General features: G+C 36.1%; 1 protein-coding gene across 5 annotated transcripts in view; it reads right to left on the bottom strand.

The window, feature by feature from the left end:
* OMA1 (OMA1 zinc metallopeptidase) overlaps window positions 1-15079 on the bottom strand; it is a 107410-nt gene that overhangs the window by 54429 nt on the left and 37902 nt on the right. For all 5 annotated transcript variants that reach the window (XM_044944942.2, XM_006048269.4, XM_006048268.4 and 2 more), the window contains exon 8: window positions 7855-8004. In XM_044944942.2, coding sequence (XP_044800877.2) covers window positions 7855-8004 — 150 coding nt within the window. The remainder of the gene's footprint in view (window positions 1-7854; window positions 8005-15079) is intronic.

Here is a 15079-nt window from a genome sequence, read left to right as displayed (position 1 = left end):
TTTTTCGTACTCACTACTCAATTTATTATTATTTTAAAGACTTCTCTAAAGAACATTTACTACTTCTTTAAAGATCGTTAGTTATCTGATGATGAAACAAAAACCTGGAATTTAGGACAGGCTTCAGATAAAAGTTAGGTAGAACTCATTATCCAGTTTAAGCAAACCATGTATTTTTAGAATTTCATTAAGCAAAAAGCAAAGGAAATTCTAAGAGAAAACCATATGGTTATTATGGATTTAGAGATAGGTTAGGCCACTCCCAGGGTAGTATGAGGTTCCTGGGTCTGGGGTGCCACTAAGAAGACTCTCAGAGTCAGCACTCAACACAAATCAGCTACTTATGAAACTGACTGTCCCAGTCCCATGTTGTCTTTCAAGGTGAAGAACTACTACACGTTATATCAAGTAAATTTCACTGCTCTTTCTTTCTCACGTATTTTTCCTTAAAGTTAAGAGTAAAAATGAAATGTATTTAGGATAGGTCTCAATAACCTATGTCTGGCTGACCCAGTGCTCATAAAAGGCATAAAGTAAGCTCAAAAAATCAACAAATCCAGTCATCATTCTTTTCAAAATACATCCAAAATCTGACCATTTCTCTCCCGCTCTTCTGCCTCCATCATCTCTAACCAGGATTACTGCAAGAGCCTCTTAAATAGGCTTCCTGATTCCAACCTTGCCCCCCTATAGTCCACAAAAGAGACCCAGTGATCACTATAAAACACTTGAGCCAGATTAAGCCTCCTCTGCTCAAAGCCCTCGCTTAGCTTCCCATATCACTTGAAATAAGAATCAAGACCTTACAGTGGTTTAGAAGACCCCTCACGCCTCAACCATTCTCCCCTCCCTTACTCCATTCAGCCCCAGTGTCTTGCTATTCCTTGAATATACCAAGCAAGCACAGTCTCACTTCCGGTCCTGGGCATTAGCTGCTTCCTCAGCCTAGAAGACTCTTCCTCCAGATATCCACAGGACTTGCTCCCCTGCTCCTTTCCAGATTCTGTGTATTAAGGTCTTCCTTGACAAATGAACACTGACTAGTATACCTTCTGTTGCCCAGGCCTCTCTCCCACCTTTCATCCGCTTTGTTTTTCTGCAACGTGCTTATAACTGCTTGACATACTATATGTATGTTTGTTGGCTTGTTTATTATTTGCATTCCTTAACTAGAATGTTAGCTCTAAGAAAACAAGAGGCTGCTTTGTTCCTTGCTCACTCCCCAGCACAATACAACACAGAACAGTACATTAGCAATGAATATTAATAAATGTTGATCATACGAAGAAATGAATGAATCCTGTGGTAGTTTCTTACCACAAATAAGAGGCTTACCCCCAAAATAAGGTTATTATTATTACACCAAGTAATAAGGTTATTTTTCCTTCACAATGTATACCATTGTATTCTACTTTTCTTATGATAAATAATATTCCTTATTATATTAAGAATCATTTTTTACTTATTTTAGCATCTTAAAATATCAAGACTATGTATTATTTCTTTTGCATCCTTCTTATAGCAGGTACTCAATGTTTGTTCTTCTGAATTTGAAGTCATATTTAAAGAGACGTTTATAATATATCTGTATCTGTTGTGTTATCCCTTTAGCAATTAGCCCAAGACTAATTCTTAAATTGGTAACGAATATTCTGCTTTTAAGCAAGTGAGGCAGAAGAGAGGATGTAGGCTGCCTTAGAGATGATTGACATTCATTTTATACCTATGTGGAAAGCACAGAAAACATTCTGAATATGTTAAATCAAAAGATTTTTAGAAGAGAGTGAATACTACTTGGGAGAAAGCTGTTTTGGCTTGATCCATTAATGAATTCTACAAAGGAGAAAAAAAAAGAGCACACAGCACACACTTTATTCTATCTTTTAAGAGAACTAACCAGAAAGCAAACTAATCTGAAGGTTTTTTTTTTTTTCCCTAAAAAACAAAACAAAACAAATTCCAGCATTACTACTGGAATTAATACTCAACCCAAAATTTCACACAATTCATTAACTGGTATTTTTAATGATAAGCTTAAATCACGGGGGAGGAGCCAAGATGGCGGAGGAGTAGGACGGGGAGAACACTTTCTCCCCCACAAATTCATCAAAAGAGCATTTAAACGTCGAGTAAATTCCACAAAACAACTTCTGAATGCCGGCAGAGGACATCAGGCACCCAGAAAAGCAGCCCAACTCTTCGAAAGGAGAGAGAAGAAATACAGCTCCATCCACCAGAACATCGACACAAGCTTCCCTAACCAGGAAACCTTGACAAGCCACCTGTACAAACCCACACACAGCGAGGAAACGCCACAATAAAGAGAACTCCACAAACTGCCAGAATACAGAAAGGACACCCCAAACTCAGCAATTTAAACAAGATGAAGAGACAGAGGAATACCCAGCAGATAAAGGAACAGGATAAATGCCCACCAAACCAAACAAAAGAGGAAGAGATAGGGAATCTACCTGATAAAGAATTCCAAATAATGATAGTGAAATTGATCCAAAATCTTGAAATTAAAATGGAATCACGGATAAATAGCCTGGAGGCAAGGATTGAGAAGATGCAAGAAAGGTTTAACAAGGACCTAGAAGAAATAAAAAAGAGTCAATATATAATGAATAATGCAATAAGTGAAATTAAAAACACTCTGGAGGCAACAAATAGTAGAATAACAGAGGCAGAAGATAGGATTAGTGAATTAGAAGATAGAATGGTAGAAATAAATGAATCAGAGAGGATAAAAGAAAAACGAATTAAAAGAAATGAGGACAATCTCAGAGACCTCCAGGACAATATTAAACGCTACAACATTCGAATCATAGAGGTCCCAGAAGAAGAAGACAAAAAGAAAGACCATGAGAAAATACTTGAGGAGATAATAGTTGAAAACTTCCCTAAAATGGGGAAGGAAATAATCACCCAAGTCCAAGAAACCCAGAGAGTCCCAAACAGGATAAACCCAAGGCGAAACACCCCAAGACACATAGTAATCAAGTTAACAAAGATCAAACACAAAGAACAAATATTAAAAGCAGCAAGGGAAAAACAACAAATAACACACAAGGGAATACCCATAAGGATAACAGCTGATCTTTCAATAGAAACTCTTCAAGCCAGGAGGGAATGGCAAGACATACTTAAAATGATGAAAGAAAATAACCTACAGCCCAGATTATTATACCCAGCAAGGATCTCATTCAAGTATGAAGGAGAAATCAAAAGCTTTTCAGACAAGCAAAAGCGGAGAGAATTCTGCACCACCAAACCAGCTCTCCAACAAATACTAAAGGATATTCTCTAGACAGGAAACACAAAAATTGTGTATAAATTCGAACCCAAAACAATAAAGTAAATGGCAACGGGGTCATACTTATCAGTAATTACCTTAAACGTAAATGGGGTGAATGCCCCAACCAAAAGACAAAGACTGGCTGAATGGATACAAAAACAAGACCCCTACATATGTTGTCTACAAGAGACCCACCTCAAAACAGGGGACACATACAGACTGAAAGTGAAGGGCTGGAAAAAGACTTTCCATGCAAATAGGGACCAAAAGAAAGCAGGAGTAGCAATACTCATATCAGATAAAATAGACTTTAAAACAAAGACTATGAAAAGAGACAAAGATGGTCACTACATAATGATCAAAGGATCAATCCAAAAAGAAGATATAACAATTATAAATATATATGCACCCAACACGGGAGCACCGCAGTATGTAAGACAAATGCTAACAAGTATGAAAGAAGAAATTAACAATAACACAATAATAGTGGGAGACTTTAATACCCCACTCACACCTATGGATAGATCAACTAAACAGAAAATTAACAAGGAAACACAAACTTTAAACGATACAATAGACCAGTTAGACCTAATTGATATCTATAGGACATTTCATCCCAAAACAATGAATTTCACCTTCTTCTCAAGCGCACATGGAACCTTCTCCAGGATAGATCACATCCTGGGCCATAAAGCTAGCCTTGGTAAATTCAAAAAATAGAAATCATTCCAAGCATCTTTTCTGACCACAATGCAGTAAGATTAGATCTCAAGTACAGGAGAAAAACTATTAAAAAATCCAACATATGGAGGCTGAACAACACGCTGCTGAATAACCAACAAATCACAGAAGAAATCAAAAAAGAAATCAAAATTTGCATAGAAACGAATGAAAATGAAAACACAACAACCCAAAACCTGTGGGACATGGTAAAAGCAGTCCTAAGGGGAAAGTTCATAGCAATACAGGCACACCTCAAGAAACAAGAAAAAAGTCAAATAAATAACCTAACTCTACACCTAAAGCAACTAGAAAAGGAAGAAATGAAGAACCCCAGGGTTAGTAGAAGGAAAGAAATCTTAAAAATTAGAGCAGAAATAAATGCAAAAGAAACAAAAGAGACCATAGCAAAAATCAACAAAACCAAAAGCTGGTTCTTTGAAAGGATAAATAAAATTGACAAACCATTAGCCAGACTCATCAAGAAACAAAGGGAGAAAAATCAAATCAATAAAATCAGAAATGAAAATGGAGAGATCACAACAGACAACACAGAAATACAAAGGATCATAAGAGACTACTATCAACAATTATATGCCAATAAAATGGACAACGAGGAAGAAATGGACAAATTCTTAGAAAAGTACAACTTTCCAAAACTCGACCAGGAAGAAATAGAAAAACTTAACAGACCCATCACAAGCACGGAAATTGAAACTGTAATCAAAAATCTCCCGGCAAACAAAAGCCCAGGTCCAGACGGCTTCACAGCTGAATTCTACCAAAAATTTAGAGAAGAGCTAACACCTATCCTGCTCAAACTCTTCCAGAAAATTGCAGAGGATGGTAAACTTCCAAACTCATTCTATGAGGCCACCATCACCCTAATACCAAAACCTGACAAAGATCCCACAAAAAAAGAAAACTACAGGCCAATATCACTGATGAACATAGATGCAAAAATCCTTAACAAAATTCTAGCAATCAGAATCCAACAACACATTAAAAAGATCATACACCATGACCAAGTGGGCTTTATCCCAGGGATGCAAGGATTCTTCAACATCCGCAAATCAATCAATGTAATACACCACATTAACAAATTGAAAAATAAAAACCATATGATTATCTCAATAGATGCAGAGAAAGCCTTTGACAAAATTCAACATCCATTTATGAGGAAAACTCTCCAGAAAGCAGGAATAGAAGGAACATACCTCAACATAATAAAAGCTATATATGACAAACCCACAGCAAACATTATCCTCAATGGTGAAAAATTGAAAGCATTTCCTCTAAAGTCAGGAACAAGACAAGGGTGCCCACTTTCACCATTACTATTCAACATAGTTTTGGAAGTTTTGGCCACAGCAATCAGAACAGAAAAAGAAATAAAAGGAATCCAAACTGGAAAAGAAGAAGTAAAGCTCTCACTGTTTGCAGATGACATGATCCTCTACATAGAAAACCCTAAAGACTCCACCAGAAAATTACTAGAACTAATCAATGGCTATAGTAAAGTTGCAGGATATAAAATCAACACACAGAAATCCCTTGCATTCCTATACACTAATAATGAGAAAACAGAAAGAGAAATTAAGGAAACAATTCCATTCACCATTGCAACGGAAAGAATAAAATACTTAGGAATATATCTACCTAAAGAATCTAAAGACCTATATATAGAAAACTATAAAACACTGGTGAAAGAAATCAAAGAGGACACTAACAGATGGAGAAATATACCATGTTCATGGATTGGAAGAATCAATATAGTGAAAATGAGTATACTACCCAAAGCAATCTATAGATTCAATGCAATCCCTATCAAGCTACCAACAGCATTCTTCACAGAGCTAGAACAAATAATTTCACAATTTGTATGGAAATACAAAAAACCTCGAATAGCCAAAGCGATCTTGAGAAAGAAGAATGGAACTGGAGGAGTCAACCTACCTGACTTCAGGCTCTACTACAAAGCCACAGTTATCAAGACAGTATGGTACTGGCACAAAGACAGAAATATAGATCAATGGAACAAAATAGAAAGCCCAGAGATAAATCCACGCACATATGGACACCTTATCTTTGACAAAGGAGGCAAGAATATACAATGGATTAAAGACAATCTCTTTAACAAGTGGTGCTGGGAACTCTGGTCAACCACTTGTAAAAGAATGAAACTAGAACACTTTCTAACACCATACACAAAAATAAACTCAAAATGGATTAAAGATCTAAACGTAAGACCAGAAACTATAAAACTCCTAGAGGAGAACATAGGCAAAACACTCTCTGACATACATCACAGCAGCATCCTCTATGACCCACCTCCCAGAATATTGGAAATAAAAGCAAAAATAAACAAATGGGACCTAATTAACCTTAAAAGCTTCTGCACATCAAAGGAAACTATTAGCAAGGTGAAAAGACAGCCTTCAGAATGGGAGAAGATAATAGCAAATGAAGCAACTGACAAACAACTAATCTCGCGAATATACAAGCAACTCCTACAGCTCAACTCCAGAAAAATAAATGACCCAATCAAAAAATGGGCCAAAGAACTAAATAGACATTTCTCCAAAGAAGACATACAGATGGCTAACAAACACATGAAAAGATGCTCAACATCACTCATTATCAGAGAAATGCAAATCAAAACCACTATGAGGTACCATTTCACACCAGTCAGAATGGCTGCGATCCAAAAGTCTACAAGTAATAAATGCTGGAGAGGGTGTGGAGAAAAGGGAACCCTCTTACACTGTTGGTGGGAATGCAAACTAGTACAGCCACTATGGAGAACAGTGTGGAGATTCCTTAAAAAACTGGAAATAGACCTGCCTTATGATCCAGCAATCCCACTGCTGGGCATACACACTGAGGAAACCAGAAGGGAAAGAGACACGAGTACCCCAATGTTCATCGCAGCACTGTTTATAATAGCCAGGACATGGAAGCAACCTTGATGTCCATCAGCAGATGAATGGATAAGAAAGCTGTGGTACATATACACAATGGAGTATTATTCAGCCATTAAAAAGAATACATTTGAATCAGTTCTAAGGAGGTGGATGAAACTGGAGCCTATTATACAGAGTGAAGTAAGCCAGAAAGAAAAACACCAATACAGTATACTAACGCATATATATGGAATTTAGAAAGATGGCAACAATAACCCTGTGTACGAGACAGCAAAAGAGACACTGATGTATAGAACAGTCTTATGGACTCTGTGGGAGAGGGAGAGGGTGGGAAGATTTGGGAGAATGGCGTTGAAACATGTAAAATATCATGTATGAAATGAGTTGCCAGTCCAGGTTCGATGCACGATACTGGATGCTTGGGGCTGGTGCACTGGGACGACCCAGAGGGATGGAATGGGGAGGGAGGAGGGAGGAGGGTTCAGGATGGGGAACACATGTATACCTGTGGCGGATTCATTTTGATATTTGGCAAAACTAATACAGTTATGTAAAGTTTAAAAATAAAATAAAATTAAAAAAAAAAAAAGCTTAAATCACCAAGATTATGATTAGTATGATGAAAAACATACCTTGACTTTTAGACTTTCACCAAATCAGTTAAAACTAAAAAGTATGATACTAAAAGTGCTAAACCTTGACTATCATGAAAAGTCAACTATACATACCAACTTATTCACCAGGACTTGTGGACTAGCAGGATTTTTTACTTTTCAGTGAAATCCTTTGAACACTGATGGTAATAAAAATGGTTGACAGGCTAGTGCTCTTTTTCTAGGCGCAGGAAGTAACAATATTAAAAATAAATGATACCATAACAATAAAGTCTTGCCTCATGCAGTGTTAGCTCACCTGAGGTATGAGCTTATCCAAGTGCTCAGCTCGATTGCCATGAGAAGGGTGTGTAGACAACCATTCTGGCAACTTGGGATGACCATGGAGGCTTTCTGCAAATTCCATCTGCTGCCAAAACACTGAACTGGCTCTGACGTCCACACAGGCCTAAAACCAAAATTAATAAAAGCACAACGTAAGCTTAGTAATGAGGGCATTATTTTTAAATTATCTTTATGTCATTACATTTCTTAAAAATATTTACCATTATCATTTTAATAAAAGTAAAATACGCTCATTGCTTAAAAAAAAAAAACTCTAAACAATATGGTAAAGCATCCTCCTCCCTTGCCCTTCCCACTACACAACGGTCACAATAATCCCACTCCCAAGAAGTATGATGGGTATTAAAAATGTATATTGAGGGCAAAAATCTTCCATACAAATTAAAATTTTTTAGGTTTTCATAAAAAGACTTTAAAATCTAATCTGTTAACAAACTATAATAAAGTTTACTCTTCATCTATACTACCAGAATAATTAGAAGACCTCAAATAAAGACAGTTACACTTTTATGTGAAATTCCAATTTTATTTGCGTTATATCTTACTACAAAAATGGTTCTGCGTTTTAGAATATAAGATTAAAGTGCTGACTCCAGAAAAAAGTTAGTGTTTTTATGCTGTTTGATTCCACCCACTATTAGCGTGCATTTACATTTAAAATCAGTCATTCCCTCTTGGAAATCTTTTTTAAAGGATATTAAACCTACACTATAGGTTTTATTTGTTGACATTTTTTTGGCCAAAGCTTAACTTTCTCCTTTACAAATTTCTGTTATTGTATTTATGCTTAAGAAGGATTTCACAAGTTTGAAATCAGAGATATTACTCTATGATTTCTTTTTAATACATCTGTTTACATTTACCTCGTCAATCCACTTGAAGTGAACATTTATCAATGTATGAGTAATGTATTTTTTTAATTTATTTACTTTTTAGTTGAAGGATAATTGCTTTACAGAATTTTGTTGTTTTCTGTTAAAGACAGTTATAGTTTTAATGTATACATCAATTTGTCTACTTTTCCTTGAACTTACTGAAGAACATTTGAATTAAGCCATTCAGAATACCTTATAAAAAATGAATCTTTAAAAAAAAGATGGGATATATAGATTTTGTGTATGTGTGTATACAATTCCATCATATACTCATATACATATACTTATCTATTCATAGATCATTTCTGGAAAGCCATTTAAGAAACATTAATAGTAGCTACCCTAAGAGATAAATGGGGTGTTTGATGGTGGAGGAGGTTATTTCTGAAATGTATTAAAATATATTTATTTTATACTAAAATTTATTTTCTAAATCCTACATAAGGTGATTTAGTAAATATTATTATAAACCTATTCAATTTTTTCACACTTCTTAACTTATTTTTCCTATAAAAAGTGGCTGGGAAAAAAGTGATTATATTGTATTTCCCAACCAGTTTTACTTTTGATTAAAACAATTTTTTAAATTACACTGTATTGACTAAAATGTGCTATCAAAAGCCTTAATGTGCTATCAGCCTTAAAACAGTGCAACTGTGAGAAACAAAAAGACAAAGAACACTGTATGCTAATTTAGACAGCCAACAACTATGCCACATCATTTTTAATAAACACCAGTAAAGCCATTTTTAAATACTCAGAAAATGAAAAGAAAAAATAATTTGAAATTCAAGTAAGTTTTATTCAATGTTTAAAGCAACACCATTCTTTTTTTATTGTGGTAAAATACATATAACAAATTTGACCATCTTAACCACTTTTAAGTATACAGCTCAGTGGTACTGAATACATTCACACTGTTGTACAGTCATCTGTACCCATAACTAGACTCATAACTCTTCATCTGGTGAAACTGAAACTCTGTACCTATTAAACAATAACCCTCCATTCTTCCCTCCCCTCAGCCCCAGGCAACTACTATAACAATTCCTGTCTTTATGACTTTGACTACTCTTAAAATACCTCAAATAAATGGAATCACACAATATTTGTCTTTTTACACCTGGCATTTCACTGGGCATAATGTCCTCAAGATTCATCCATGTTATAGCATATTATAGAATTTTCTGCCTTTTTAAAAAGGCTGGATGACATCTCATTGTATGTATGTACCACATTTTGTTTATCCATTCAACAGTCAGTGGGTACTTGGGTTGCTTCCACATTAGCTATTGTGAAAAATGTTGCTATGAACATGGGTGCACAAATATCTTTTCAAGACCAAGCTTTCAATCTTCCAGGGAATATACCCATAAGTGAAGTTGCTGGATCATATGGTAATTTTAATTTAAAATTTTTTCAGAAACCATCATTTCATTTCCATGGTGTCTGGACCATTTTACATTTCCATCCAATTTCTTCATATCCTCACCAACACCTGTTATTTTATGTTATTTTGATAATAGCTTTGCTAATGAATGTGAAGTAGTATCTCATTGTAGTTTTAACTTGCAGTTCCCTAATTATCAGTGGTGTTGAACATCTTTCCACGTGCTTATTGGCAATTCACATAGTTCTTCTCTGGAGAAATGTCTATTCAAGTCTTTTGCCCATTTTTGAATCAGGTTTTTATTGTTGAATTTTAGAAGTTCTCTATATATTCAGATATTAATCCCTTATCAGATACATGATTTGCAAATATTTCTTGCCATTCTGTGAGTTGTCTCTTTTTACTCTGAGGATAGGGCTTCCCTGGTGGCTCAGGTGGTAAAGAATCTGCTTGAGCCCCAGCTTCAATGCCTGGGTTGGGAAGATCCCCTGAAGAAGGAAATGGCAACCCACTCCAGTATTCTAGCCTGGAAAATCTCACAGACAGAGGGGCCTGGCAGGCTACAGCCCATAGGGTCACAAAGAGTTGGACACAACAGAGCAACTAACACTCTGTGAATGGTGTCTTTTGATGCAATTTTTTTTTAATTTTCATGAAGTCCAATTTGTCTACTTTTTCTCTTGTCAATTGTGCCTTTGGAGTTACATCTAAGAAATCATTACCAAAACCAATGTTGTGAAGGGTTTTGCCCTGTGCTTTTTTCCTAAGAGTTTTTGTTTTAGGTCTTACACTTAGGTCCGAGTTAGTTTTGTATACAGTAAAGATCCAGCTCCACTCTTTTGTGGAGAAATCTGTATTGCAGGTCAAGAAGCAACAGTTAGAACTGGACATGGAACAATGGACTGATTCCAAATTCGGAAAGGAATACATCAAAGCTGTATACTGTCACCCTGCTTATTTAACTTATATGTAGAGTACATTATGCTTCATGCTGGATTTGATGAAGCACAAGCTGAAATCAAGATTGCAGGGAGAAATACCAATAACCTCAGATATGCAGATGACACCACCCTTACGGCAGAAAGTGAAGAGGAACTAAAGAGCCTCTTGATGAAAGTGAAAGAGGAGAGTGAAAAAGTTGGCTTAAAACTCAACATTCAGAAAAGTAAGATCATGGCATCTGAACCCATTTGCCAATTCATGACAAATAGGTGGGAAAACAATGGAAACAGTGACAGACTTTATTTTCTTAGGCTCCAAAATCACTACAGATGGTGACTGCAGCCATGAAATTAAAAGACGCTTGCTCCTTGGAATAAAAGCTATGACAAGCCTAGACAGCATATTAACAAGCAGAGACATTACTTTACCGACAAAGGTCCGTACAGTCAAAGCTATGGTTTTTCCAGTAGTCATGTATGGATGTGAGAGTCGGACTACAAAGAGAGCTGAGTGATAAAGAATTGATGCTTTTGAACTGTGGCATTGGCGAAGACTCTTGAGAGTCCCTTGGACTGCAAGGAGATCAAACCAGTCCATTCTAAAGGAAATCAGTCCTGAATATTCACTGGAAGGACTGATGCTAAAGCTGAAACTCCGATACTTTGGCCACCTGATGCAAAGAACTGACTCATTGGAAAAGACCCTGATGCTGGAAAAGATTGAAGGCGAGAGGAAAAGGGGATGACAGAGGATGAGATGGCTGGATGGCATCACTGACTCGATGGACATGAGTTTGCAAGCTCCAGGAGTTGGTGATGGACAGGGAAACCTGGTGTGATGCAGTCCACGGGGTCGCAGAGAGTCGGATGTGACTGAACTGAACTGATCCTCTTCTTTTAAGAATTATTTCCTGAAAAGATTGTCTTTTACCCATTTTCCACTTTTGACAAAAAATCATTTGACCATATGCATGACGGTTTAATTCTGGGCTATCTACTCTATTCTACTGGTCTATAAGTCTTTCATACTAACACCACACTGCTTGGATTACTGCACACTTGTAGAGTAAGTTTTGAAATCAGGAAACATGAGTCTTCAAGTTTTGTTCTTTTTCAAGATTCTTTTGGCTATTCAGGTTCCTCAAGATTGTATATGAATTTTAGGATAGGTTTTTCTCTTTTTTCGGCCATGCCATGTGGCATGTGGAACTTCCCTGATCAGGAACTGAGTCTAAAACCCCTGCAGTGGAAATGTGGACTCTTAGCCACTGGATCACCAGGGAAGTCTCTAGGATGGGTTCTTCTATTTCTCAAAAAAAAAAAAAAAAAAAAAAAGATCACTGGCATTTTACAGAGATTACACTGAATTTGTAGATTGGTTTGGGTACTGACATTTTAGCAATATTGAGTTTCACAATCCATAAGTACAGGATGTTTTTCCATTCATTCATGTCTTCTTTAAGTTGTTCCAGAAATGTTTTGTAGTTTTCACTGTACAAGCCTTTTCCCTCCTTAGTTAATTCCCAAGTCTTTTACTCTTATGGGTGCTATTACAAATGGAATTATTTTTGTAGTTTTCCTTTTTATTCACTGTTCATGAATAGAAATACAACTGATTTGTGTGTGCTGATTTTGTAGCCTGCTACTTATTAGTTTAAACAGCTTTTTTGGTAGAGTCTTTAGGATTTTCTACACACATATCATCTTACTTCTTATTTTCTAATTGGATGCTTTTTATTTCTTTTTCTTGCTCTGGCTAAACGTTCCACTACTACTATGTTGAATGGAAGTGAAAGTGGGCATCCCTGTCTTGTTCTTGATCTTAAAGGAAAAGTTTTCAGTCTTTGCTGCTGTGTGTTTTTCATATATGGTTTTCATTGCAGTGATACAGTTTTCTTTTTGTCTCTATTTTGTTGCCTGTTCCTTATCATGAAAGGGTGCTGAATTTTGTCAGATGTTTTTTCTGTATCAGTTAAGATAATCACACAGCTTTTTTCCTTCATTTTGTTGATAATAGCATATCATTGATTAATTTTTGTATATTGACCCATTCTTGTATTCCAGGGATAAAGGTCATTTTGCCACAGTGTATAATCCTTGTAATAGGCTTCTGAATTCTATTTGCTAGTATTCTTTTGAGAATCTTTGCACCGATGTTCATAGTAGTAGCTAGTAGCTCAGTCGTGTCAGACTCTTTGCGACCCCATGGACTGTAGCCTATCAGGCTCCTCCGTCCATGGGATTTTCCAGGCAAGAGTGCTGGAGTGGATTGCCATTTCCTTCTCCAGGGGATCTTCCCAACTCAAGAATCGAACCCGGGTCTTCCACATTGCAGGCAGACGCTTTACCGTCTGAGCCACCAGGGAATCCTTCTTTTCTTGTAGTTCATCTTTGTCTGGCTTTGTTATTAGGATTATACGGGTTTCACAGATAAGGAAGTATTCCCTCCTCTTCAATCTTATTAGGAAATTTGAGAAGTACTGATATTAATTCTTCTTTAAATATTTGGCAGAATTCATCAGTGATGCTATCAGATCCAAGACTTCACTCTGTTAGAAGATTCTGATCATTGACTCAATCTGATTACTAGTTATGTGTACTAAGTCACTTCAGTCATGTCCAACTATTTGCAACCCCATGGACTGTAGCCCACCAGGACCCTTTGTCTATGGGATTTTCTGGGCAAGAATATTGGAGTGGGTTGCTATGCCCTCCTCCAGGGAATCTTCCCAATTCAGAGGTAGAACTTGTGTCTCTTACGTCTCCTGCAATGGCAGGCAGGTTCTTTACCACTAGCACCAGTAGTTACAGGTCTATTCAGATTTTCTATTTCTCCATGATTTAGTCTTGGTAGGTTTTGTGTTTCTAGGGATCTGTCCATTTCATCTAGGCTATCCAATCTGGGGCAAACAATTGTTCACAACATACTATTATAATCTTTTTATTTCTACAAAATCAGTAAAAGTGTCCCCAACTTCATTTCTGATTTTAGTAATCTGAGTCATCTTTATATTTTTATTAGTCCAGCTAGTTCATGATTTGTCAATTTTGTTTATCTTTTCAGAGAACAAAATTTTGGTTTTGTTGATTTTTCTCTGTTGTTCTTCTATTCTCTATTTAATTTATCCCCACTCTAATGTTTTTTAAATTTCCTTCTACTAGCTCTGAGTTTAGTCTATTCTTTTTCTAGCTAAGTTGTAAAGTTAGGTTGTATATTTGAGAGCTAACTTTGGGTATATTGATTTCATTTTCATTCATCTCTATATTTATTAATTTCCCTTGTGATTTTTTCTTTAAATTCTTTGACTGTTTAAAAGTATACTGTTTAGTAGAGGTCTAACACTATGCTACTAAACAACCAATGGATAACTGAAGAAATCACAGAGGAAATCAAAAAATATCTAGAGATAAGTGAAAATGAAAATACAATGGACCAAAACCCATGGGACACAGCAAAAGCCGTTATAACAGGGCCATTTATAGTGATACACACTTACCTCAAGAAACAAGAAAACTCTCAAATAAACAACTCTGACTTACACATAAAGAAACCAGAGAAAGGGGAATAAAATCCAAAACCCAAAATTAGTAGAAGGAAAGAAACAGCAACAAAACAAAAACCAATGGGGGGGAAAATAAAATCAATGAAACTAAGAGCTGGTTCTTTGAAAAAATTAACAAACTGATCAACCTTTAGCCAGACTCAAGAAAAAAAAGCAGGGAGAGGACTCAAATCAATAAAATTAGAAATGAAAAAGGGGAAGCTACAACCAATATCACAGAAATACAAATGATCATAAGAGACTACTACAAACAACTATATGCCAATAAAATGGACAACCTGGAAGAAATGAACAAATTCTTAGAAAGGTACAATTTCCCAAGATTGAACCAGGAAGAAACAGAAAATATATTACCAGTAATGAAATTGAATTAATAATTTAAAAACGCCCAATAAACAAAAGTCCAGAG

Source organism: Bubalus bubalis, chromosome 6 (assembly GCF_019923935.1).
Source record: "Bubalus bubalis isolate 160015118507 breed Murrah chromosome 6, NDDB_SH_1, whole genome shotgun sequence".
NCBI lineage: Eukaryota > Metazoa > Chordata > Mammalia > Artiodactyla > Bovidae > Bubalus > Bubalus bubalis.
This window is presented reverse-complemented; position numbering and strand designations above follow the sequence as displayed.